The 26,553-nt window shown below is 43.6% G+C and overlaps 2 protein-coding genes across 2 annotated transcripts in view; one reads left to right on the top strand and one right to left on the bottom strand.

The window, feature by feature from the left end:
• LOC140718411 (uncharacterized) overlaps window positions 1-26,553 on the top strand; it is a 185,158-nt gene that overhangs the window by 12,591 nt on the left and 146,014 nt on the right. The window contains exon 2 of the mRNA XM_073032125.1: window positions 2,155-2,348. Coding sequence (XP_072888226.1) covers window positions 2,155-2,348 — 194 coding nt within the window. The remainder of the gene's footprint in view (window positions 1-2,154; window positions 2,349-26,553) is intronic.
• Window positions 23,637-24,758, bottom strand: LOC140718586 (trafficking protein particle complex subunit 6b-like). Its single transcript, XM_073032546.1, has one exon. It carries the CDS (start codon window positions 24,756-24,758, stop codon window positions 24,186-24,188), a length of 573 nt encoding a protein of 190 aa, XP_072888647.1. The 3' UTR covers window positions 23,637-24,185.

The raw sequence follows: 26,553 nt of genomic DNA, 5'->3' as shown, positions 1-26,553 counted from the left end.
TTACGGGATGGGGTTGCTATCTCCAAGCCCTACTCTCCTCCTTTCACAGCTGGGCTTGTGTCCGTCTGTGGCGGAGTTAATGAGAAACAATCACAGACTGTAAAACTATCCATGGACATGTGAAAAGCAAAAATACAGTCGTAGCATAATTAGTGGGTTGGAATAGCTTTTTGCTATTTCGTTTTTCATTCTGCATCATGTGGTCTTTAAGATATAAAGACCACCAGTCCAATGGCTTTTTAATTACTTTCTCCCTGTCCTTGACATTTTAGAACTATGAATATGAATTCCTAATTCTGTTTGGCCTCTTTTCTTATGCGTTGGATGGAAATACATTTATTTTCATGAGGGAATGAGAGAAATGCTAGAGAGAACATAAGCACAAGAGATTCTGCAGATGCTGGAAATCCAGAGCAATGCTGGAGGGACTCAGCAGATCAGGCAGCATCAATGGAAAGCAATAAAGAGTCCACTTTTCAGGCTAAGGAAGGGGGAAAGAAGCCAGAATAAGAAGGGGGGGGGGTTGAAAGGAGTACAGGCTAGAAGCCAGCTAAAGGGAAGGTGAATGGGTGGTGTAAGAGGAGGGTGGAATTAATTGAGAAGCTGGGAGGTGATGGGTAGGAAAGGTAAAAGACTGAAGAAGAAATCTGATAGAAAAGGAGAGTAGAGCATGGGATAAAGGAAGGGCATCAGAGGGAGGTGGAAAGAAATAAATAGTCAATGTTTATTCCCCTCCATAAATACTGACTGACCTGCTGAGTTCCTTCAAAACTGTGTGTGTGTGTGTGTGTGTCATTTGTGAGAGAACATTGTGAGGAGTATCTGGTCATCTGAGAAATATTTATTGGAAATTCCTTTTCACTCCCAAAGATAATTAAAACTAATTGTGATGTGAATGGTTTTATTCTGTATTTAGTGTAACCTAGTCTCTATTGCACACTAAAACAGCTCCAAATTCCCTTTAAAAGAATTCTGTAAAATGCCCATCCACCTCAGGTTGAGTTTTGGAGATTTGACCCTGCTTTGGATAAGATCCTCATTCCCTCCCCCCCCCCCCCCCAGCCTTAATTCTGGCTTCTTCCCCCTTCCTTAGCCTGAAAAGTGGACTCTTTATTCTTTAATTCTTCCCCCTCCTTCCTCAGTCTTGAAGAAGGGTCCCAGACTGACATATTGACTGTTTACTCTTTTGCATAGATGCTGCCTGACCTGCTGAGTTCCTCCAGTGCTCTGTGTGGTTTACTTAGGATTTCCGGCATCTGAAGACTTTCTCGTGTTTGGGCCCTTTTAGCCCAGCATGTTGACTAGGGTTCTGCAGAAAGTGGGCTTTCTGTACACCTTCTCTGAAGCCTCAATGTGGCGCCCACATCATTTAAAAAAAAATTTTTTTTATTAGTTTTTCAAAACAATTTACAAAATTAAAAACCCCAAATCCCAGTGGGGAGCATTAATACAGTGCAAGATTAAGCATACAATAACAATATGCTACAAACGAAGAGAATTTAACAAAAAAAGCACCTAAATTAAAGACAAGTGAGCTTAGTGTCCTCCCCAATCCCCACAACACAAGAAAAAAAACAACTCCAGACCGACCACAACACAATATAGAGAGTATAAGTCAGGACAGTCAAACTCCCAGACTGTGAATACACTTAGTAACAGAGGATAATAATGCCTACTACCAGAAAAAAAAGAAAAAGGGAGCTGAAAGCAAGAAAAAAAAAGAAAAAAAAAACCCTAGTCAAGAGGAAGGTTATGAAAGTACTCGATAAAAGGTCCCCAGACTTTATGGAACTTTAGATCCGAATTAAGAACTGAATAATGAATTTTTTCGAGGTCCAAGCAGGCCATAATGTCATTAAGCCATTGCGCATGAGTGGGCGGGGCAACATCTCTCCATCTAAGGAGGATCAAGCGTCTCGCCAGGAGAGAGGCGAAGGATAGTATTCGGCATTTGGTTGGACCCAGACATAAATCTGTCTCGCCCCAAAAACCAAACAGAGCAATTAAGGGGTTAGGTTCTAGGTGCTGATTCAGAATACCCGATAATGTAGTGAAGACAGCCCACATCATTTTAATTGAAGTGTTAAGCAGCCATTTTGAAAAGAATCTGAGATACTGACGGATTTATTTTTTTTCCCCCTCCACTCTCTGCAGGATAAGGACAGCTCTGGGGCCACAGTTCTGCACCTCTCATCGTGGTTTGGGCATCACAGTGTCACAGAGTGGTTATTGAAAGAGGGGGGCAGTGACCCAAGAGCAGCAACGGACACCGGAGCCCTTCCTGTGCACTACGCTGCAGCCAAAGGTGACCTCCAGTCACTACGACTGCTGCTCGGACAATGTCCCAAGTAAGTAATCATGGAAGAACTCAGATGGACTGAGGCTAATTGCTTGCTGCACTGTGGTGGAATCAAAGATTCAAGATTGTTTAGCGTCATTTCCAGTACTTGGGTATAAAGAAAAACAAAATAATTGTAACTCTGGATCTGATGCAGCACAAAAAAGATTAATGACACCACAATAAATATAAATACATAAGATAGCTTATATACATAGATTGATTGTATGTCTATAAAGTGATGCTAGGCACAGGAGTGTCTGTTTGTAGGGTGACGCTAACAGGAAATGTTTACGTAGCGGTGGTTATGGGCGTGGAGGGGTGAGTTAGTGGGTGGAGGTGTTGAGGAAAGTAATTGTTTTTGAGTCTGGTGGTCCTGGTGTGGATGCTATGTGGCCTTCTCCCTGCTGGGAGTGGACCAAACAGACTTTAGCAGGGTGATTGGGATCCTTTATGATGTTACTGGCCCCTTTCAGGCACCTTTCTTTTTATATATATATATGTCCCTGATGGGGGTAGGCTGATGCTGGTGATGCATTGGGCAGTTTTGACAACCCGTTGCAGAGTCTCCCTGTGTGCACTGCAGTATGGTTTCTGTACCATGCAGTGATCCAGCTTGTCAGGGTGCTCTCTTCCGCACGCCTGTAGAATGATGAGAGTATGGATGTACAAAGTCCGGCTGTCTTCATCCTCCTCAGGAAGTAGAGGATTTGATAAGCTTTCCTGACTGTGTAGGATGTGTTCTGTGAGATGTGCATTTCCAGGAGTTGTAAAACCTTGGTTATAAAACCTACAAGCTTCACTGTCTGTTTCTGAGGTGAGCCAAGTCTGGTCAAGTGTAACGACTGACAGGTTCTGCATCCTTGCAGTTTGAGACCCATTCAGATCTTGGGCGTTCCATTCAAAGTGGAGAACAAAGCAGATACTCTGATTTTGGTGCAGCACTCTATGCAGGAATAAGGACATTAGCAGGGATAATGGCGTCAGGTTAAAGGAATCGGAGAGGTGAATGTGGTTTGGACAGTAACGTGGTTCTGCTTCACCGTTTGGAGTTTAACTGCTCATTCCTCCAGCAGAGCCTTTTAAAGTTCTATCCATGTCACGAGTTTTCATCTGGACCACATTACTACCCTCTCAAAATCAGAATCGGGTTTGTTATCACTGACACAGTCTATCTCATGAAATTTGTTGTTTTGTGGCAGCAGTGCATTGCAAGACATTAAAAAATGATTATTAGTTCAATAAATTGTGCAAAAGAGGAATAGTGAGCTGGTGTTCATGGGCTCTTTGAAAATCTGATGGCGGAGAGGAAGAAACTACTCCTAAAATATTAAGTGTGTTTATTAAGGCTCCTGTACCTTTTCCCTGATGGTAGTTATGAAAACAGGGCATACCCTGGACGGTGAGGGTCCTTCATGATGGATGCTGCCTACCTGAAGTGCCACATTTTGAAGGTGTCCTTGATGGTGGGGACGTTAGTGCCCATGATGGAGACGGCCTAGTCTACAACCCTCTGCAGCCTTTTATCAATCCTGTACGTTGGAGCCTCTGTACCATTTGGTCATGCAACCAGTCAGAATGTTCTCAACGTGACACCTGTATGAATTTGCTAGCCTTTGGTGGGACTCCTAATGAAGAATAGCTGCTGGTCTGTCTACTTCATGATTTCAAACAAAGTTTCACTCCAGTCTTAAGGATTTGATCTTTATGCCGGTCCAGGCAGGCAACACAGCTCTTATGGATGCAGGGAAATTATCATAAATTCTATTCACTTTCTTGCCGTAAATTGGCTGCAAGAAAGTGAATATTAAGGTAGTACGGATTGAGTACCCATGATCCGAAAATCCAAAATTCTTTTTAGTGCTCACAAGATATCACAAATGAAAAATCCCACAAGGTGCTGAGAAGGTTCCCAGGTGATGAACAGGTCTCTGTGCACCACGGACAGTTCTGAGAAGTGACCTGACAGAAGTACTGAACAGAAGTTAATGAAAAATAGGCAAACGCTGCCTAAAGCGAAGAATGAAGATCTGGGTCGAGTATTGAAAGAGGGGATTCCTCAGTGTCGGAGTGAACATATGCTGCTTAATGGTGTGCTGTTCATGAAACAAGTGAAGATCTATCACAATAAAACTGAAAATTGAAGGTAGTTGTGAATATTCAGCAGGCTGGTTGCAGAAATTTAAGAAAAGGCATGGCATTTAAAGACTTGCTGTGATAAAGCATCTGCTGATCATGAAACAGCAGAGAAATTTATTGATGAGTTTGCCAAGATCATTGTTGATGAAAGTCTTGACATGTTGAATGGCTGCATCAGTACATATACGTGTTGAACAGGTATAAGACAAAGACTGCTTACCAGAACACTCAAATCCAGAGCCATAAATGATGGCAATTCCAAGCTATCTCATTATATATTCCAAAATCCAAAAAATCCAAAATCCAGCCCTAAGCATTTCAGATAAGGGGAACTCAGCCTATATATTGTAACTGCAACTTTGAGGAAGAACTATCAAAACTCAAAGCACAACCGAATGGGACTGATTGCTCTCTACAAAATCCAGTGTAGTGACAGCAACAAGTACTACATTGGTCAAACAGAAGGCACGACCCGCTGGTATCAGCTCACGAAGACGAAGAAGGACATCATTTCAACTGGACAGCCAGAGTCTTAACTCAAGCAAGAACTAAAACAGAATGAGAATTTTTCGATGTGTGGTTCTCTACCGTCAACGAACACATCAACTTCGATCCAGTGTATGAACCCTTACGGAGAAAAGACCAACAATGACACCAACAATCAATGAATTGCTAGTAATCTAGGGATCTGGAGAGCAAAGCAAACACTTCCAGCGGACCTCCATCGAAACTAGCCAATCAGAATCTGTTAAACTGTCCGGTGTTTTGAACCAGCCTACCAGATCACGATGTCTCATCTATATCCATTTGGACCCCAGAGGAGTATATAAGCCAGCCTTCTGAGGAGACAACACCCTCAACTGCGTACTGGTGATGGCTTCTCGATTGGAGCCAAAACATCTGAAAGCATGTTGCCAAGCTCGGCGATCAACCACACTTCCAAATATTGTAACGTATACGTACATTGATAATAAATTTACTTGACTTGACTGGACTTTACCTGGATCCACAAAATTGTCTCACTGTAGTCATAGTCTCCTGCCTCTCTTCACTAACCAATTCTGTAGGAATTAATCTGCGGCTGTGATGGCTTCTTGAAGCAAAATGTCCCCATAATTATCCCCCTCCCCGGGGGATTGCAGTGTCTGAACTTCACATTCTGAGTCTAATTTCCTCAAGCTTCACGCACTAAATCAGGGGTTTCCAAACGTTTTTAATGCCATGGACCCCTACCATTAACCAAGGGGTCCATGGACCCTAGTTTGGAAACCCCTGCACTAAATGCAGACTTAGTTGCCATGAATCTGAAAGTCTTATATTATCTCTCACATACTAAAGTTGAAAATTAGAAGACTTAGATTGAAGGATGAGACGGGAAAGATTTAAAGGGGTCCTGTGGGGCTCCAATGCTCAGTGGGTCATGGGTTTAAGGAACTAACTGCAGGGGAAGATGTAGAGTTGGGTGCAGTCATAATGCTTAAAACCATTTGGAGAGAAACATGGATAGAAAATATTTAGAGGAATGTGAGCCAAACATGGGCAAATAAGACTAACATTATAGGCATCTTACAGTCATGGAGTTACAGACTCCAACAGCATCCATGCCAACCATAATGCCCACCAGCCCCATTTGCCTGCGCCTGCCCAATAACCCTCTAAACCCTCCTATCAATATTTATAGAATGTTCTAATGGTACCTGCTACAACCACTTTTTCTGGCAGCTCATTCCATGTAAGCACCTTCCTTGGCATAAAGAAGTTGACCTTCAAGTCCTTTATAAATCTTTCACCTCTAATCTTAAACTTCTGCCCATATTTTCTCTGGGGAAAAGACCGCGTGCTCGCACCCATGGTTGGCATGGATGAATTGGGATGAAGAGCCTGTTTCAGCACTGCTCTGCCTGGCTTAATTTCAGTTATTTAATCCATAAATATTAAATATTAAACTTTGCTGTTGTCTTTAGTTCAGTGAAGTCCACAATCCATATTCCATGAAACTTATACTCAGTTGGTAATACATCCATTTGACTTTATGCATGAGTGAAAGAAGAAGTGTGTGTGTGTGTGTGTGTGTGTGTGTGTGTGTGTGTGTGTGTGTGTGTGTGTGTGTGTGTGTGTGTGTGTGTGTGTGTGTGTGTGTGTGTGTGTGTGTGTGTGTGTGTGTCCATGTGCATAGGTGAGTGTGTGTGTGCAGGTATGTCTGTGTATGTAGATGCACAGAGTTATCAGATGTGTACATGAGAGAATGAATTATCATCTTGTGTGCATATGTGTGTGAAAGACTTTCACAGGAACAGGATCAGGTGGAGGCCATGTGATTCCCTTGCACCGGCTCTGATGGCTGGCCAAATACTTCCCCTCGAATGCATTTACCTGGCTGAACCCCAGAAGGTTTACCAAAACCCTACCTCAGACTCCATGGTATGCGGTTACTCAGCAAGTAGATCCCTTCCTTAAATCAGGAAGGGGGAGGACTGTTTGTGTGTACCTACGAGTTCACATGTCAGAGAGGGAGAGAATTTGTTGAGGGTACATGTGAGAGAGACAGAGGATGGGGAAGAGTGTTTGTGTGAAATGCTATGCTGGAAAATTCCAGCTGTCAACAAGTCCTCTTGTTGCACTTCGCTTTGCTAATCATGAAAACAAAGTAATTCGCTAACTCACAAGTGACATCAATCTGTTTTGTTTTCACTGCCCCGAGTTCTTTACGTGGCCTGGTCGTCTAGGCTTGAGAATTTTGCAGGGATCCCCAAACTAGGCCAAACCTTTGCACCATTCATAATAAAGACAATTTGTTTCACTTCGCCCTGCTCTTTGCTCTGTTCCTTCTGGACAAGGACTTACCTCCATATTCTTTCCAGATTAATTTTCTTCTGGAAAAGTCAAATTCTCACCCAGTGAGACACACCGAGAAAGCTTCCTGTTTTTCATTCTTCTGACTGGACTCCTGGGGGATTTTGATGAAGCTTCTGCAACCTCCTGGTTTGATTTTGGCAACATTCCCAAAACTTACCCAGCCCTGTCTCTCTAAGGTTTCCACTGACGTTACTAAGGGTGATATCCTTTGGGATATTAACAGTGAATTGGTCTGTAACACATTAACAATTACCTGGAGCTTCAACTGTCTCTTCTTGCGCTTTCGAAGATCTTTCTTTAGCGAAATAAGGAAAGGTGGTGTGGCGGCGTGGTGGTGTAGTGGTTAGTGTGTTGCTCTACCGCAGCAGTGGTCGCCATTTGGGGTTCAATTCCCGCCACTGCCTGTAAGGGACTTGTACATTCCCACCATGATCACGTGTGTTTCCTCCGGGTGCTCCGGTTTACTCCCACATTCCAAAGACATATGGGTTAGGGCTAGTGAGTTATGGGTATGCTAGGAAGCATAGCAGCACTTGCAGACTGCCTTCAGCACAATCCTCGCCTATTTGATTTGATGCAGATGATACCTTTCACTGTTTGATTTGATGCACGTGTGACAAATAGAGCTAATCTTAGCCACGCCATTGAAATTAGATGAAGGAAGAAAGGCCCAAATCATAGAATTCCTCACTTCATTTTCACAGCTCTACTTGGGAACTGATTTGCAAGGCAGATCACAGGAGAGAAAATCAGTGTATACTTTGTGATGAAAGTGGATTCATGATGCACAAGCTCTGTGCGTGGAATGAGAATTCTGAACTGACTGCCAGATGAAATGTTAAAACAAGACTCCATCTACACTTAGAGAGATTGTACGGCATTAACTTGATAAAGATGGAATGACTTCTCTTTTGTATCTTATCCAAAATCATTCCCTTAACCAAGATCACAAAACATGGGTGCTCTGATGATCACACATAAGCTCAGTGGAGTCAGACAGCATCCATGGAGGGGAATGAAGCTTATGGAGTGTTAGCTTTCATAAGTCGAGGGATAGAGTTTAAGTGTTTAAGAGTCGCGGGGTAATGATGTAGCTCTATAAAACTCTGGTTAGGCCACACTCGGAGTACTGTGTCCAGTTCTGGTCGCCTCACTATAGGAAGGATGTGGAAGCATTGGAAAGGGTACAGAGGAGATTTACCAGGATGCCGCCTGGTTTAGAGAGTATGCATTATGATGAGAGATTGAGAGATTAAGAGGCTTTACTCTCTGGAGAGAAGGAGGATGAGAGGAGACATGATAGAGGTATACAAGATATTAAGAGGAATAGATAGAGTGGACAGCCAGCGCCTCTTCCCCAGGGCACCACTGCTCAATACAAGAGGATGTGGCTTTAAGGTAAGGGGAGGGAAGTTCAAGGGGGATATTAGAGGAAGGTTTTTTACTCAGAGAGTGGTTGGTGCGTGGAATGCACTGCCTGAGTCAGTGGTGGAGGCAGATACACTAGTGAAATTTAAGAGACTACTAGACAGGTATATGGAGGAATTTAAGGTGGAGGGTTATATGGGAGGCAGGGTTTAAGGATCAGCACAACATTGTGGGCCTTACTGTGCTGTATTGTTCTATGTTCTATGAAGAAACAGTCAATATTTTGTGCCCAAACACTTCATCAGGATGTTCGCTGACCTGCTGAGTTCCTCCAGCACTTTGCGTGTCTTCCTCAGGATTTCCAGCGTCTGCAGAGTCTCTCATGGTTATGATCTCATGGACATGCCAATACTGTTTGTGGGACCTTTCTGTGCACAGATTCTGCTGACTTATTTCCCTGTTGTTCATTGCTGATGCTTTACAATATCCTCGGGTGATGGAAATTCCATCTTACTATCCCTTTCTCCCAATCTGGGCCAACTTACTCTATCTCATTATAATTTATGCATTGGACCATAGGACATAGGAGCTGAATTAGGCCATTTGACCCATCGAGTCTGCTTAGCCATTCCATCAATGCTAATTTATTAGCCCTATCAACCCCATTTTCCTGCCTGCCCCTCGTTTCTGTTGACTGCCTTATTAAAAGAGAACCTATATGCTCCACTTTAACTATATCCAATAGCATGTCCTCTACAGCCATCCATAGCATTGAATTCCACAGATTCCCACCCTCTGTCTTAAGATATTCCTCCTTATCTCTGTGTAAAGCGATGCACTTGTATCGCCACCTTCTGTCTAATGAAGTTCCTCCTCATTTCTGTTTTCAAGTGATGTCCTTGTATTCTGAGGCTGTGCCCTCTGGTCCTACACTCCCCCACTGTAGGAAACATCCTCTCCAGATCCACTCTGTTGAGGCCTTTCAACATTCGATAAGTTTCAATGAGATCCCGCCCCCCCCCCCATTCTAATTTCTAGTGAGCACAAGCCCAGAGCTCATAGATACCCCAATTCTTACATTGATTATTCATTCCAAGCACTCTGAAGACCAATATTCCTCAGGCTCATCACACATATTTTTGAATGCAATAATTTTGCACTGTGTTTCTCAGAGTGCACCAAGCCTGTCTTTAGGCCCTGCCATGCAAGACCCTACCTTATTCCAACAGCTTTAAGATCTCTCTAATGTTTTGGACCAGGAAGGAAAGAGTTACTGATGTTGTTGCAAAAGGAGCCAAATGGTATTTATTGTCAGTTACTATCTGGACATGTGTTCCCACTGTTGTACTCCGCAATCAGTCTGTTTTCAGTGGTCGCAGAGCTCTTGTGGTGCAGACAGATAATGGTTCTCTTTTTGTTCATCCTTCAGTCATGTAAATAGCTTTATGCTCCTGAGGTAAAGGGGATTGTTTGAACATAAGAGAGACCCAGCTTTCTCATAGAACCGGGATTGAATGTGAACGGATCATTTCATTTCCGTCTGTCGGCCTTAATAACAAAGAGAAGTTTAAAGATTAGTGTTATTTTCACGTACGATGAAACACACAGTGAAATGTGTCATTTGCGTCAGCGACCAACACAGTCCGAGGAAGTGCTGCCATGCTTCCCAGTTGAGTGGGCTCGGCCTCTTTTCCTTGGAGTGACGGAGGATGAGAGGTGACCTGATAGAGGTGTATAAGATGATGAGAGGCATTGATCATGTGGATAGTCAGAGGCTTTTTCCCAGGGCTGGAATGGCTAGCACGAGAGGGCACGGTTTTTAGGTGCTTGGAAGTAAGTACAGAGGAGATATCAGGGGTAAGCTTTTTTATGCAGAGAGTGGTGAGTGCGTGGAATGGGCTGCCGGCGACGGTGGTGGAGGCAGATACGATAGGGTCTTTAAGAGATTCCTGGACAGGTACCTGGAGCTCAGAAAAATAGAGGGCTATTGGTAACCCTAGGTAATTTCTAAGATAGGGACATGTTCGGCACAGCTTTGTGGGCCGAAGGGCCTGTATCGTGCTGCACGTTTTCTATGTTCTATGCTCACTGCTCACTGACCCGTATGTTTTTGGAATGTAGAGGGCAGTGCCCAGAGGAAACCCGCACGGTCACAGAGGGACTGACCAAACTCCTTACCGACAGTAGCGGGAATTGGACGTGGGTTGCTGGTGCTGTGACGGTGTTATGCTACCACCCTGTGTTGTGTTTAAGTGCTTGGAGTACTGCAGCAATTAAAGCATTACTTCATCATCTTTCATTTTGACCACAGTTTCAGGTCAGCACCAACTTGGGTGTGTGAGCCCCTCAGGATTGTGGGTTCAAGTTCTTATCCAGAATCTTAAACACTTCAAGCTGGGCTGATGCTCTGGTGCAGTGTTTAAGGAATTTGTTTTGTCTTTCAAATGAGCTGTCAGGAGAAATATCAGCTGCCCTCTCTTGTGAATATCATATATCTCAAGCCAATATTAATTAGGAGTCTATGGAAGTTATCCACCTCTGCCTAAATCCTTCAAGGAACATGAACAAGAATCAAAATTAGGTGATTATCACATTGCAGTTTACAGGAGCTTGCTGAGTACAAAATGGCTGCCATGTTTTCTACATTTTATCCCAGCTTGTCATCAGAATACCTTACACGTTCACTCATTCATACCGAATTGTGAAAGGCACCATAAAAGTGTAAACTTTGCACATTTTTGAAAAGATTGACTATACTTTGAAACTTGTCTCATTATTTAACACTGGGCAGCACAGTAGCACAGCGATTAGTGTAACACTTCATGGTGCCAACTGTACGACTGGGGTTCAATTCCCACCACTGTCTGTGAGGAGTTTGTACATTCTCCCCGTGACCACGTGGGTTTCCTCTGGGTGCTCTGGTTTCCTCCCACATTCCAAAAGACGTACAAATTGAGTTAGTAATTTGTGGGTGCGCTGGGTTGACCCCGGAAGCAATTGCTGACTGCCCCAGAGCATATTTGGACTGCATTGGTCATTGACGCATTTCACAGAGTACTTCAATGTACGTGTGACAAAAAAAAAGCTAGTAAGAACCGGCGATCAGTTTTCTGGTCTGTTGCTGGAAGAGACAAATGGGAAGATCCTTTTGGAATGTGGTAAAGACAATGCAAGCATCCTGGGACCTGGATACAGTTGGCGAACATAACATGTATTCCCGATTCCCCTGAGTGTTTTGGACTGAGATTAGGTCACAGCTCCTGCTCTCTGTTTAAGATCAAGTCATCTTGGAGGCAGGACAGGCTTTTCACAAACAGGAGCTGCTGGAAATCCAAAGCAACACGTATAAAACGGTGGAGGAACTCGTATGATGTTCTCTTACGGGGTTATTCCCCTAAGGGAGAACGCCTCTGTGTGACTTTGTTTAATGTGGGGAGGCTGATACGTGGGTAGCCACTGCGCGGTCCTTGACAGATTGGGGTCAAAGTGCAGTGGAATGGAATGCAAGATGTGTAGGGACTTTTCACTGTGGCAGCGTTCTTCCAACTTCACTGCCGTCGTGATGCATCATCGTCTTCTGCCAGCTCCACCCTTGAGGTTTTGGTTGGATCGCTCTTTGTTTGAAACCTTCCCCTTGATGTCACCCCCATGGGTGATCCTACCGTGACCTAAGCTCCAGAAGGCACATCTCTCAGGTTCTCAGGAACTCACAAGCATCTCCACCACAACAAGGCGTCAATCCTCAAGAGGAGATAAATCATAAAGACATTACAACCTCAGCATGTCCCAAAGCATTTTCAGATTCCTACTTAAAATGCAGCACCCCTGGAATTGAGAATTACGGCAGCCAATTTGCACACATCCCTATGCATGTTAAAGTTGCAAGCAAGCTGTTAAGTCCTTTTAGATCTCTGTGAAGCAGGAAAAATGGTAATTACAGGATCAGCAGCACTCTTTTAGGAGGTGACAAATTTCCAGATTCAGTCATAAGCAAGGCCGTTGGTTATTTATCTTCAGACCAGAACCAAATGGAATTGTACATTACAATCTGCTCTTATATCAGTAAGCACGTATAATTACTGAATTATTAATTCCAAGGGCTGGACTAATAATGTGAGTTCAAATTCATTATGGATAACCTTGTTTTTTGCTCAGCAAAATAACTGTAAGGAATTTGTGAATAGTTCAAATTTTAAAGTATGCATGTTGCATATTATTCCTCAAGGCTTCATTACAGACATGATGGGCTGAATATCCTCATACTATGGTGTAACAGTTCCATAGTTCTTTAGATAATTGGCTCGATCATAATAAAACTTGATTTTACATGAGAACATCTCATGTGAAAGGTGCAGCTCAAAGCTACAGAAGGCAGGAGACTTGGTAAACATGAATGCAGATATAATAATGCATATTCTAATGTGCATTCCCATTTGGTTCTGCTGTGAAAATAAATGGCCTTGTTTACACCTGAAACTGGAGATTTGTCACACCCTAAGTGAGTGTTGTTGATGCTATGATTTCCATTCTTCCTGCTTCAGAGATCTAAAAGGGTTTGACATCTTGCTTGTAACATTGCTGAGCATAGGGACTTTGGAGAGGGATTATAACTCAGCCATGATGGAATGGTAGAGCAGACTCGATGGACCAAGTGGCCTAATTCTGCTCCTCTGTCTTACGGAAAGAGATTACTGAAGCAGCAGGAGTGATAGGGATCTTGTGCTAAAGCAGGCAGCAGCATAAAAGACATACATTCACTGAGCGTATGTTCATGGTCTTCTGCTGCTGTAGCCCATCCACTTCAAGGTCCAAAGGGCTGTGCATTCAGAGGTGCTCTTCTGCACACCACTGTTGTGATGCATGCTTATTTAAGTTACTGTCAGCTTGACTCAGTCTGGCCATTCTCCTCTGACCCCTCTCATTAAGAATGCATTCACACCCACAGAACTGCCGCTCACTGGACATCGTTCTGTTTCTCGCACTATTCTCTGTAAGCACTGGAGACTGTCGAGCGTGAAAATCCCAGGAGATCAGCAGTTTCTGAGATACGCAAGCCACCCTGTCTGGCACCAACAATCATTCCACGGTTAAAACCACTGCGATCACATTTCTTGCCTGGTTTGATATTTGGTCTGAACAACAACTGAATCTCTTGACCATGTCTGCATGCTTTTACGCATTGAGTTGCTGCCAAGTGATTGGCCGATGAGATATTTGCATTAACGAGCAGGTGTACCTAACAAAGTGGCCACTGAGTGCACGTGTAAAAGACCTGTCAGGCTAGCTGAATAAAATATCTCTTTTACAACTCATTGAGTTGACGTAATTTGCAACTACTGTAAGTTTTGAGATTTCTGGAATTATTTTCACTTTATCGCCGCTGAAGCTGGTTTCGCTCTTTCGTGCCCCTCACCCACCTCATACAGAACTTAGATTAATTATTCAATGATCGGTTATTTCTGCTGCTCTGAGCAGCTGTGATGGGACAGTTTCAGTTACTAGATCTGGAAACTTGAGTGCAGCTCCTCTCTCTCTGCCTTGTGGTTACCAGAAGTTGTGCAAACAAGTGTGTGTGATCACATTTGAACCATTCAGTTTCATGTGGCGAGCATGTAAGGAGTTAATTAAAACATAACAAAGTGCCCGAGCCGCGTGTGGAGAACATTTGGCAGTACATCACAAGCAAATCTCATTTAGGTTGGGCTTATTACTCAACTGGCCCAAATTGCTGTTGCTTTTGATTGGAAAATGGTGATATTGTGAATACTCTGAATTCCAGTTAAGGTAGTTGACTCCAAGAGACAGCTGGCTGTGTGTCACTAATGTTCACTGCTAAAGTATTAATTAGGCTAGTTGCAGGTTTGAAACTCCTGATAAAACATTTTACGTGTTGTATCTGATGAAAGGTCTTGGCCCAATACATCTGTTGTTAATTCCTTGCCATAATTGCTGAGTTCCTCCAGCATTTTGCATGTGTTACTTTGTGATATGGATCAGCATGGCTGTGGTAAAGACCCCTTCACCACAGCTGGCTTTTTCACCCTCTTCCAACTTTCAAACTACCCCTCACGGCCCCGCTTCACCTGGTGAATTCTGAAAGTCTCGGCGCAGATTCCGGCTGCCCAATTCTCACTGAGGCTAAAGGTCTCCATGTAACACAGTAAAAAGCTAGAACCTATTTGTGTGGAAGGATGTTGCTGAAAGTAATAAACAGAAGAGATTCTGCAGATGCTGGAAATCCAGAGCAACACATACAAAATTCAGCAGGACAGGCAGCATCTGTGGAGAGGGATGTGCAGTTTCAGTCTGAGGCTGTTTATTTGGACTGGAATGGAAAGGGGTCTGGCTCATCCCCCTTCCATTCCAGTCCTGATGAAGGGTCTTGGCCTGAAACGCTGACTTTTTATACCTTTCCATGGATGCTGCCTGACCTGCTGAGTTCCTCCAGCATTTTGTGTGTGTTACTGAAATGGAAGTCAGAATCAGGTTAATTGTCACTAAAATATGTCGTGAAACTGTCATTTTGTGTCAGCAGTAAAGTTACAATAAATAAATAAATAACAACAAAAAAAAAACCACAGAAAACTACTAACTGCTTTATTAAACACTTCTTCCGGTAAACGGTCACTGAATTCAATACCCCATAACTTTCCTTTCAGAGTTCAGCTTTTGAACAGCCTGTGCGACCTGACATTTTTGTGATGTGAATCGAAGTCTTGAAGGTGCAGCGTGGTTATGAAGTGGCACTTACAGGCTGAATCGAGGCGGCTTGGCCCGGGCACGAGAGCGGGGAATGAGCCAATGTTTGCCCATTGTTAGAGCGAACTTGGAGGTGAATGAATGTGGTAGAATCAAGTCGAGGCAGAGCCTGGGCTCGAGAGCAAGGAAAGACCTGACATTTGATCATTTTAGTAGCAGGCTGAATTGGAAAGGTCAGATATGGGCTGAATTGAGGTGGCAGGGCCCAGCCCCAAGAGCAAGGAACGATCTGAGGTTTGGACGATTTAAGAGCTGGGCCAGATTTAAAGGGTTAGGGTGTCGGGGCCGGAGGCGAGGGATGGGCAAGTTCAGCTGACGGTTCCGCAAGGTTTACTCATGTCTGTGCTGAATTGAGACTATGCCCTGTAACTAATGGACTCCTGAATCAGCTGCTGGCTTCATATCTGTGAACTCACTTTTCTGAACTTCAGTTCTGAATGCTATTTGCTTACTTTTACTGTTTGCACAATTTGGTTTATTTTTTCTGCACACTGGGTGTTTAACAAACCTTTTAAATCGGTTCTATTGGGTTTCTTTATTTGTGGCTGCCTGTAAGGAGCCGGATCTCAAGGTCATATAACGTGCACCTACTTTGATAATAAAAGTAATTTGAACTTTGAAACAGTGCAAAAGAGGAATAGTGAGGTCATGTTCATATGTTCATGAGCCATTCAGAAATCTGATGGTGGAGGGGAAGAAGCTGCTTGTGAAATAGCTTCCATTCATTGGAGCACAAGACTTACAGCGGTTAACAATTGTCAGTACAGGTGAATTGCCTTTCAGATAGGACATCAGATTCAGATGTTTTTTCAGCTGCCACAATAAGGACCTGGTAACAGGACAGACAAGGGTAATAGGAGAAAAAGAGTGGGCTATGTGTTAACTTACATTTGTTCTGCCATTCATTTGTTCATGAATGAACACTTACGCCAACCCCACACTCCTCATCTATTTTCAAATCTCTTCCTCTCAAAAGGTCTATTAATCACTGGTTTGAATGCACTCAATAATGCATCTAAAAGCAGTTTGTACGTCTCCCCATGACCATGTGGTTTTCCTCCGGGTGCTCTGATTTCCGTTCAGATTCCAAAAACGTGTTAGTAAGTTGTTGGCACTGGAAGCATGGCAACACTTGTGGGCTGCCCCAGCTCAGTCCGAGGACTGTGTTGGTTGGTGGGGCAAACAACATATTTCACTGTATTTTGATGTTTTGATATACATGTGAGAAATGAATCAAATCTCTCTTTAGAAGTGGCTCAGTACTGTAGAAATTTTATGTATTGCACTGTAGTGCTTTTGCTGCAAAACAAATTTCATGACATATGTGAGTGATGATAAGCCTGATTCTGATATGGGTCTCTACTGTGGACTGAGAGTGGGAAGGGGGCAGGGAGAGGGGAATCATGGTTGGGAAAAGGGGAAGGGAAAGGGAACGGAGTGGGAAGCACCAGAGAGACACACTGCAATGATCAATAAACCAGTTGTTCGGAATCAAGTGACCTTGCCTGGTGTTTCAGGGCTGGGTGTGTCTGCAACTGCGCCACCTCCCATCCCTGGCACTCCTTCTCTGCCACCTGTCCCACACCCCTCTTGCCAGCACTCCACCCTCACCATTCCCAACGTCCTTTGCTCCCGCTAGGTCTACAAACGTGTTCTCAGCTCCACCTTGACAAATACAGTAGGTACAGAAGTTTTGGGCACCTTTGCGATATATGTGTGCCTCTAACTTTTGTGCAGTACTGTAGATATCTCCAGTATGTGATCCCAAGTTATCAATTCTTCATCTTCTATTTGTCTCTCTGTGGGCACACAAAAGCCCGCCGCACCACCTTGAGAAGAGAAGATGGAACTCCCGCTGTTCCTCGGCCGACATTTCTCCCTCAACCAGCAGAGACCGAGCAAACAACACCTCTGCCTCCCTGCTCTGTCTGGGACCTTGCAGAGTGGATGCCGTGCTTATCGACATGATGGTGACAGCATTTCAGACTCAGTAATCAATCTGGTGCCCTGCCGGCATGACGGGTCCTGTGTCAACACTGGCTCGATCCTCCCGCGGCAGTCATCCACAGTCAAATGAAAATCTCAAGTCTGACAGGTGTCAGTGCAGCAGATTAACACTCCTCCATTCAACACGCTGACCTCTCTGTCTCCATTGATAACATTGAAGAAGAAACTGTAATCAGAAACTGAAATAGTAATTAATCAGCGTCGTAAAGGAATACAAACCAGGACTGTCACAGCATCAAACAGCATGCAGAAAGGGAAACAATTTTATCGCAGTTCTGCAGTAGTTGTTTAATGCTGCAGTTGGTATCAGTATAAATGCCATCAATTTAAAATGAGGGGAATGGTTTATAACCCAAAGTAACCCATACAGGTGACTGATAGTTTCTGTCTCTGTTCCAGAGTTTTGGTTTACTGTGGCATTCAGAATGTTATAGCATAATCTCTTTGTCCAATTTTGTGGCTAAAGGAGATGTTTTGGAATTGTACAGAACTGTTATACAGTATACGGTTTCTCTGGACTGTCAGAATGGGTGCCAAACATCTTCATTGGCATTTCAGACCAAGACCCTTCAGCAGTCCAGATGAAGGGTCTCAGCCCGAAACGTCGACTGTACTCTTTTCCATAGATGCTGCCCGGCCTGCTGAGTTCCTCCAGCATTTTGTGTCTGTTGCTTTGGATTTCCAACATCTGCAGATTTTCTCTTGCTTGTGATCTTCATTCAGTGCTCAGTCAACGTTTTCAGACCAATTATCAACTAGTGTGCATTAACCCACCAAAACTAGATGGGTTCTCTCGTTCTCCCCACCATTCTCAGCCCCTCCGCTCACATTTACTGCCTTCCTCTCTCCTGATTAGATTAAAGATCGGCTTTATTTGTCACATGTACATTGAAACTTACATGAGATGTATCGTTTTGCATCAACAACCAGCACAGTCCTAGCTGTACCTGGGGCAGCCTGCAAACATAGCCACACTTCTGGCACTGGCATAGCGTGCCCACAACTCACTGGCTTATTGTGATACAGTGCGGAACAGGCCCTTCTGACACTTGTCACCCAGCAACCTCCGATTTAACCCTAGCCTAAGCACAGGACAATTTGCAATAACCAATTAGGAAACCCACACGATCACGGGGAGAACATACAAACTCCTTACAGGCAGCAGCAGGAATTGAACCTGGGGCTCCTGGACTGTAACGCATTGTGCTAACCACTATGCTACCAATCCGCCCTATAGTCCAAGCTGTGCTGGGAGCAGCCAGTAAATATCACCACACCCTAGCACCAACGTAGCATGCTCACAACTGACTAACCATAAACCTAACCATATGTCTTTGGTGTGTGAGAGGAACCTGGAGTACCGTGGGGAAACACACACGATCACGGAGAGAACATGTAAACTCCTTAAAGACTGCAGCAGGAGTTGAACCCTGATCGGTGGACACTGGCATAGGCACTCCAGCACCTGCAGAATCTCTTGTGTCCATTGAACTGGAGTTGGGCATCACAGTAGCGTAGCAGCGTAATCCGTTACAGCACTAGCAATCTTGATCGGGCGCTCCGTAACCATGTCGGTCTTCTCTGGGTACTGTCATTTCTTCCCACATTCCAAAGACACATGGATTACGCTCAGTAAATTGCGAGCACGGTATGTTGGTGCCAGAGGCATAGCGACACTTGCAGGCTCCCCTCAGCTCATCCTTGGACTTCGTTGTCTGTTGACACAGAACAATGCATTTCACTGTATGTTTCGATGTAGAAGTAAGAACTAAAGCTGATCTTTAAACCTCTAGTTGTATGTGGGATTATCAAGGGATCAACACTGGAAAGGTGAGCAATTTCGAGTTCCTGGGTGTCAACATCTCTGAGGATCTATCCTGCAACACATCGATGCAGCTACAACGAAGGCATGACAGCAGCTATATTTCACTTTGAGGAGATTTGGCATGTCACCAATGACACTCACAAATTCCTACAGATGTACAGTGAAGAGCATTCTAACTGGCTGCATCTCCGTCTGGTATGGAGGAGGCTACTGCACAGGACCGAAATAAGCTGCAGGAAGTTGCAAACTCAGTCAGCTCCATCATGGGCACTCGCCTCCCAAACATCCAGGACATCCCCAAGGAGAAAGTCAGTATCCATCATTGAAGAGCCCCATCACCCCTCTCCTATTGCTACCATTGGAGGAGGTACAGAAGCCTGAAGACACACACTCAACAATTCAGGAACAGCTTCTTCCCCTCTGCCATCTGATTTGTGAATAGACATTGCCCCTCACTACTTTCTCCCCTCTTTTAGAACTATTTATTTAATCAAACTTTTAAAATATATATAGATATGCTTACTGTAACTTTTGGGTGGCAGGTTAGAGATACACCTTTACAAAAGAGGTGTAACCCTCAGTTAGCCTACAGGTCACCCTTGGGCAAGGTGTAGCCCCACCACCCACCGATCAGTGTCACGTGAAGCCATGGGAGCAAGTGGCGGATGGTCGTTTGAGCAGCTGGTGGATATCACAACTCCTGGTTATGTGACCACTGACGCCAGGCAGACAATCTCTGAAGAGTATTGATGATGGCTGGGGTCACCCACCTTGTAAAGACACTGCCCAGAAGAAGGCAATGGCAAACCACTTCTGTAGAAAAATTTGCCAAGAACTATCACGGTCATGGGAAGACCATGATCGCCCGTGTCACACGACATGGCACTGAACGAGCGACTGAACTGTAATTTACAGCTTTTAAAAATTATTATGGATTGCAATATACTGCTGTCGCATAACAACAAAAATTTCACGACATCTGCAAGTGGTATTAAACCTGATTCTGATTCTGTTGCAGAGCCTAGGAGGCTGCTGCATTGTTGGATCATTAGAGACCTGTGTGTCTTTGGTGTTGAAACTAACTCCATTCTTTGTCCACCCTAATAAGGAAGATGGAAATGCACCCTCAACCCCATAAATATTCCCTGGATCGTGAGGCACAGGCCTCCAGTCAATGGTGTAGGTGACATTCAATAAGCATTTTGGAAGTTATAAGGAAATTGAACAACAGAGTCAAAGTGATGCAATACAGGAGGTGGCCTTTTGTCCACTGCCTCTGCGTAGACCAACTGAAAGTGTTTCCTTAGGAGCCACACTCATGTCCACTTTTCCCATTGTCCTGCCATGTTTATTCTTTCAAGCACTTGTCCAACACCGTTTGGAAAGGTGGCACACCGGTGTGGTGTTTAGCACAACGCTTTACAGTTCCAGCGACCCAGGTTCAATTCTGGCCACTGCCTGTAAGGAGTTTGTACATTCTCCCTGCGACTGTGTGGGTTTCCTCCCAAAGACATACCAATTGGTAGGTTAATTGGTCATTGTAAATTGTCCCATGATTAGGCTAGGGTTAAATCGTGGGTTGCTGGGCAGCACAGTTCGAAGGGCCAGAAGGGCCTATTCCGCACAGTATCTAAATAAACAAATAAGTATATAGTTAGTTAGTTAGATAAATAAATAAATTAATTACTGGATTTGCTCCCACTGTCAAAGCATTCCAGATCATTTCAACTCACTGAGTAAGGATCTGAAATATTTCTCTCTTTATTTTCCTACATCTGTGCTTTCTGGTCACCAAACCTTGCCTATGAGAACAGTTTGCCACCATCTATTCAAACAAATATCCTGTCAGTATTCAACACCCCTATTAGTCACACATCTAACTCCTTTAGCTTGTTCAGCCTTCATTGCAAGAGGGTCTGAAACGATTGAAGATTACCCCCTTTTTGACCATACCTTGCCTAAGGAAACAGCTTCCTCCTTTTGACATGTAGAGGACCCTTATAAGATACATCAGACATTCCTATGGGGACTGACACCTTGTGGTGCCAACCCCTATGAATCCAAAAGCAGACAGCAGATTGGGTCACCAAGACTCTCTAAAGGTGGTGAACAGCAACAAGTGTACTGCAGGGGATTGGACTGGGCCTACCTTGTCAAGCCCCGTGAGACTTTTTAACATGTCAATGAGATTGCCTCTCATTCTTCTCAACTCAAGATAACATTAAAGCTTAAATAATTAAAAAGAAGTTAAGGATGTAACATACACACTCATATAAATACACAGTCAAAAATTTAAAAAATAAACTAACTTAAATGTTACATGTCTCATGAAGATAGGTTGAGCGAGCATGTCTGATGAAGATAGGTTGAGTGAGCATGTCCGATGAAGATAGGTTGAGTGAACATGTCTCATGAAGATAGGTTGAGTGAACATGTCTGATGAAGATCGGTTGAGTGAAGATGTCTGATGAAGATAGGTTGAGCGAGCTGGGACTTTTCTCTTTGTAGTGAAGGAGGACAAGAGGTGACGATAGAGGTGTAAAGTTGATGGGGCACAGATCGAGTGGATAGCTGGAGACTTTTTCCCAGGGCAGAAATGGCTACTACAAGAGGGCATAATTTTAAGGTGATTGGAAGAAAGAATAGGGGGATGTCAGAGGTAAGCTTTTTACACATAGAATGGAATGTCTTGCTAGTGGTGGTGGTGGAGGCAGATACTATGCAAAAGTCTTATTCACCCTCGCTATGTATATGTGCCTAAGACTTCTGCATAGTACAGTATACACACTTTTATAATAAATTTACTTAGACTTTCAACAAGCAAAAATATGTGCAAATGCTGGAGGTACAAAGCAGTTCAGGTAGCATCTATGGAAAGGAATAAATGGTCAACGTTTTGGGCTGAGACCCTTCATCAGTCCTGATGTGTGTGTTTCCCTGGAGTTCCAGGATCTGCAGAATATTTTGTGTTTATGAAATATTGGAAATGATAAATAAAAACAAAACCTCTAAGTTTTCAGTGGTCAGGCAACATCTATGGAGAGGAATATGGAGTTAATGTTTCAAATCAATGAACTTTCATCAATTCTATTGTGCACCTACTCTCTTTGTTGGTAATCTAACAGATTAAAAGATTTCAACGTACATTTATTATCAAAGAATGTGCAAATTAGACAACCTTGAGATTTGCTTGCTCACAGGTAGCCTCAAAGCAAGAAACCCAAAAGAACCCAATTAAAGTAAAAAATAAAATAATGACCAACACCCAATGCACAGAGAAAGGGGGAAAAAACACAAATTATGCAACTAATATAAGCAAGCAACAACATTCTGAATTAAAATGAGTCCTTAGATCTGAACAGCGGAGCAGCCTAGAGTAGGCCCAGGCTTCAGTATCAGTCCGTCATATTAGTGGACCTGGAGCTCAACAGCCAGGGGCAGTCTTCATACCCTCAGCACCATGGATAAGGAAGCGAACGTCATGGGAGAGCAAGCAAAATCAGCACTTGCCTCTGATCCCGATGCCCTGTTTTTCCAGTATATCATTTAAATGGTCCAAACAGTGTATTGTACCTTGCGGCTGGGCACCACTGCAGAGAACGGCTCCAGACCTAGAACACACTGCCTGGTGCTTTTCTCCGGGCCCAGATTTTGCTGCCCAGCCCAAGCCGCTCTTGGTCTCTCCAAAATCGGCTTGGTGATCCAACCTTGCACCTGGACCAGTTGTAGGAGCATTGGAACTCCTCAGCCTCAACTTCTCCTTGGTGATAATTTACTACAATTTACTTCAGAAAATACGTTATTTTTTTTGGTAAATTATTTTTTTTAATCTCTTAATCACTTTAATCATTTAAATCTGAGCCCAATACAGTCTAATACAGCAACTCTATTCCGTGAAAATCAGCAGTCAAAACTGCGGGAAGTAAGTGAATGTGAAAATGGGGCAAAGCTCTGAATCTCAAGGTACTTCTGATCTCAGGGGTTGATATTATTAAATAAAAAAACAGCCTGGGCTCCATCACCTGCAGTGGAGAGTATAAACCACAGTTTAGATTATGTCTCACAGTGAATATTATAAACTGCAGCGTAGACCACAACTCGCCATGTAGATCGCGATCTGTGGTGTAGAGCGCGAACCTGCCGATTATGACCCTCCCACTCTCCTGACTCAACAGCTCTGAACATCAGTAGTTTCAGTACAAGAGGCCAAATATAGCTTAGTCACAAGGGGAATTTTCTCTGGGGGTGACCCCAGTCAGGCTCTCAGTAGCTTTGAACAATTCAGACTGACTACTCCTTGCTCCGATGTGGAGCATAATATATAACTATATATATTGAGATGGAGATCTGAAGGTGAGAGACAAAGTAGCCGTGGATTCTCTCTCCATGTCCTTTGGACAGGCTAAAAACCACTTCAGGCTGCTGTCATTCCACCTGGATTCTGTACAAAAAGCAGTACCACAGGTGATGAAGCCTGTTGACAGGGCACTCTCGGGATCATATTGTGTTTTCTCACACGGAAGATGGAGGGAAACAGGGGAGAGGAGAGAACAGTTGAGAGTAAGAGACCAAGAACGATTGCTCAGGAGATAGTCACACTGTTAATGGGCAGTAACAGCAGGATGAATTTTGTCCTAAGACTGGCCCATAGCAAAGGGACACTTATCGGTAATTCAAGAATAATTTTTGTCACTGACTTCCCAGCAAGGGTTCCTTTATCAGCAGCCATAACTCACTATGAAACAGGCTTTGATTCACTTCTATCCTCATCATAGAACCAACTAACAACTTCAAAGTACAGCATCGATACAGGAAATGATAAGGCACAAATCTGTCTGCAGCTAGTTTAGCTTCTATGCTTCCTCGCTGGTCCTCGTCCAGCCGCACAGAGTCCTATGATGCCTGGAGCACAATGTGAAATTTACACGCTGGCATCGCAGAAACCTCCGCCGTAACTGTGCAGTCAATTCCCAGGTTGGGCAAGGCACCTCTCAACAGCCCACAGGTGAATGCCAAGAACTTTGGCGCCTCCTCCGGATATTGTTTCCCACTGGAAATCAGTGCGAGGAGACGGAATCGGTTGTCCTGAAGTACATAGGTTCCCTGATGATTTGTTCGCAGGTTGTCAATCTGTTTCCGGAAGAGGTTTGTCCAGAATTCCTTACAGATAAACTTCATGATGTCCAGCTCATCTTTGAATGAAGGCGTTTCCTTAGTGAATCTTTCAATCAGACCTTGTCCTGCACGGAAGCCCATTCGTTCCAGTGTGGAAATGCACTTCCCATGACCCGGGTCCTCGGGCTCAGCCTCGCTCTGTAGTCGCGACACCAGCTCCAGGTGCAGCAGCTCGAACAGCACCTCGGCTCCTTCCCTCCGCTTCAGAAAATACGTTATTAGTAATGTTTTCATCAAATTTCTTGCCTTTTGAACTACCAGTAAACTGTCACATGCATTCTGTAGCACCATGTTAAACCGCAAGTTTAAAATGTCCCTGTGTCTGCTGCCATTATGAAGGGGTGGGGAGAAGGTGATGTTAAACCAGATACTTACTATGATTTTAATCACAGTGTCACTTCAGGTGACAGATTTCCACTGAATGGATAAGTTAGGTGAAATTACTATGGCCCATGAACAAATTCCAAAACACAGTCAGTGCACAAAAAAAGTTATTGCAAGCCATTTCCTTTCTCTAATATATAGAGATAGTAGAATATTTCCTCTTAGAATGAGCTAGATGTGACTGGTCTAACACCTTAAAAACATATCCCTAACGATATATAAAGACTAGAGATTCTGCAGGTGCTGGAGATCCAAAGCGACACACACAAAATGCTGGAGGAACTCAGCAGGTCAGGCAGCATCTATGGAGAGGAATAAAAGGTTTATGTTTTGAGCCGAGACCCTTCATTAGGACTGAAAAGGAAGGGAGAAGACATGGAATAAAAATACGGGGGCGGGGGGAAGGAAGGAGGATAGCGAGAAGGTGATAAATGAAGCCAAGTGGGTGGGAAAAGTAAAGGGCTGGAGATGAAGGAATTTGACGGGGGAGGAAAAAAGGAGGAAGGGACTCAGGAGGAGGGCATCCTTTTTTTAACCAGAAGGAGAAATCAATATTTATGCCATCACCTTGAAGGCTACCCAGATGGAACATAAGGTGTTGTTTCTCCACCCTGAGCATGGCCTCATTGTGACATAAGAGGAAGCCATGGACTGACATGTCGGAACGGGAATGACAATCAGAATTAAAATGTTGGGCCACCGGGAAGTTCCACTTCTGGCAGATGGAGCTTAGGTGCTCAATGAAGCGGTCCCCCAATTAACGACGGGTCTCACCAATGTCACACCGGGAGCACCAGAATAGAGGAGGCTGCATTGGTAGTATACTATATAGGTCAGGATACACAGGGAGTGCTTGATCCTCCTGTAAAAATTCAAAAGGTGAGAGGTGCCAAGAAATCCTGTCACTTTCGAAATACAGAAGATGTAGGCTCCAGTTATGTTAGAAACATATCTAATAAAAATCATATTTACATAGCTATTTGAACATGGTGACAATCCTAAAGATTAACATCAGAATTGTGCTGATACAACTTATCAAGAGACCTCTTTTCTGTAGAAAAGAGGAGACTTGTTGAATCTGTTTAAAGTTATGAACTACTTCAATAGGGTAAACGGAAAGTAAACATTTCTTCTCGTGAGTAAATCTAAAATCCTGGTCTGTAAAAATGGGTCATTAATAAACCGAGTGAGAGAGTCGGATGAAGTTTCTTTAACCTGGTGAGGAAGTGAAACTCTGTCACATAGTAGGCAAGTAGCTGAGGTACACAGTATTTAAAAGGAATCACAGTAGCAGCACGGGAAAAGAATAGATGGAAATGCCGATAGTACTAGTGGGAACTGCTTGTGAAGAGCATGAACACTGTTTCTGATTCATGCTTTGGTTTTGATATTGAATGAATCAAAAAAAATCAGTTTGAAAGAAAATTTAATTGAAAGGATTCATTGGTATTACTGATTGCCTTTGCTATTCAATCCTGTTATTGATCATTTGATGCTATTATTGACCTACTGATAGAGGGAGCATTTATAGAGACATTGATAGGTTCAATAACCAATCAATACCATTATTGGTTGAGTGAACACTCAATGCTATTAACTCACTGACCATTCTACATTTTGCCGATATTTTTAACATTACAGATCAATTAGGAATTTAATATTAGAAGCATATTGATTATTGATTTATTCAATTACATCACTG

The sequence above is a fragment of the Hemitrygon akajei genome, chromosome 29, assembly GCF_048418815.1.
Source record: "Hemitrygon akajei chromosome 29, sHemAka1.3, whole genome shotgun sequence".
Lineage (NCBI taxonomy): Eukaryota > Metazoa > Chordata > Chondrichthyes > Myliobatiformes > Dasyatidae > Hemitrygon > Hemitrygon akajei.
This window is presented reverse-complemented; position numbering and strand designations above follow the sequence as displayed.

Bases quoted from the DNA above. Each gene is read 5' to 3' on its own strand.
- LOC140718586 (XM_073032546.1), bottom strand. From the start codon at position 24,758: ATGGTGCTACAGAATGCATGTGACAGTTTACTGGTAGTTCAAAAGGCA.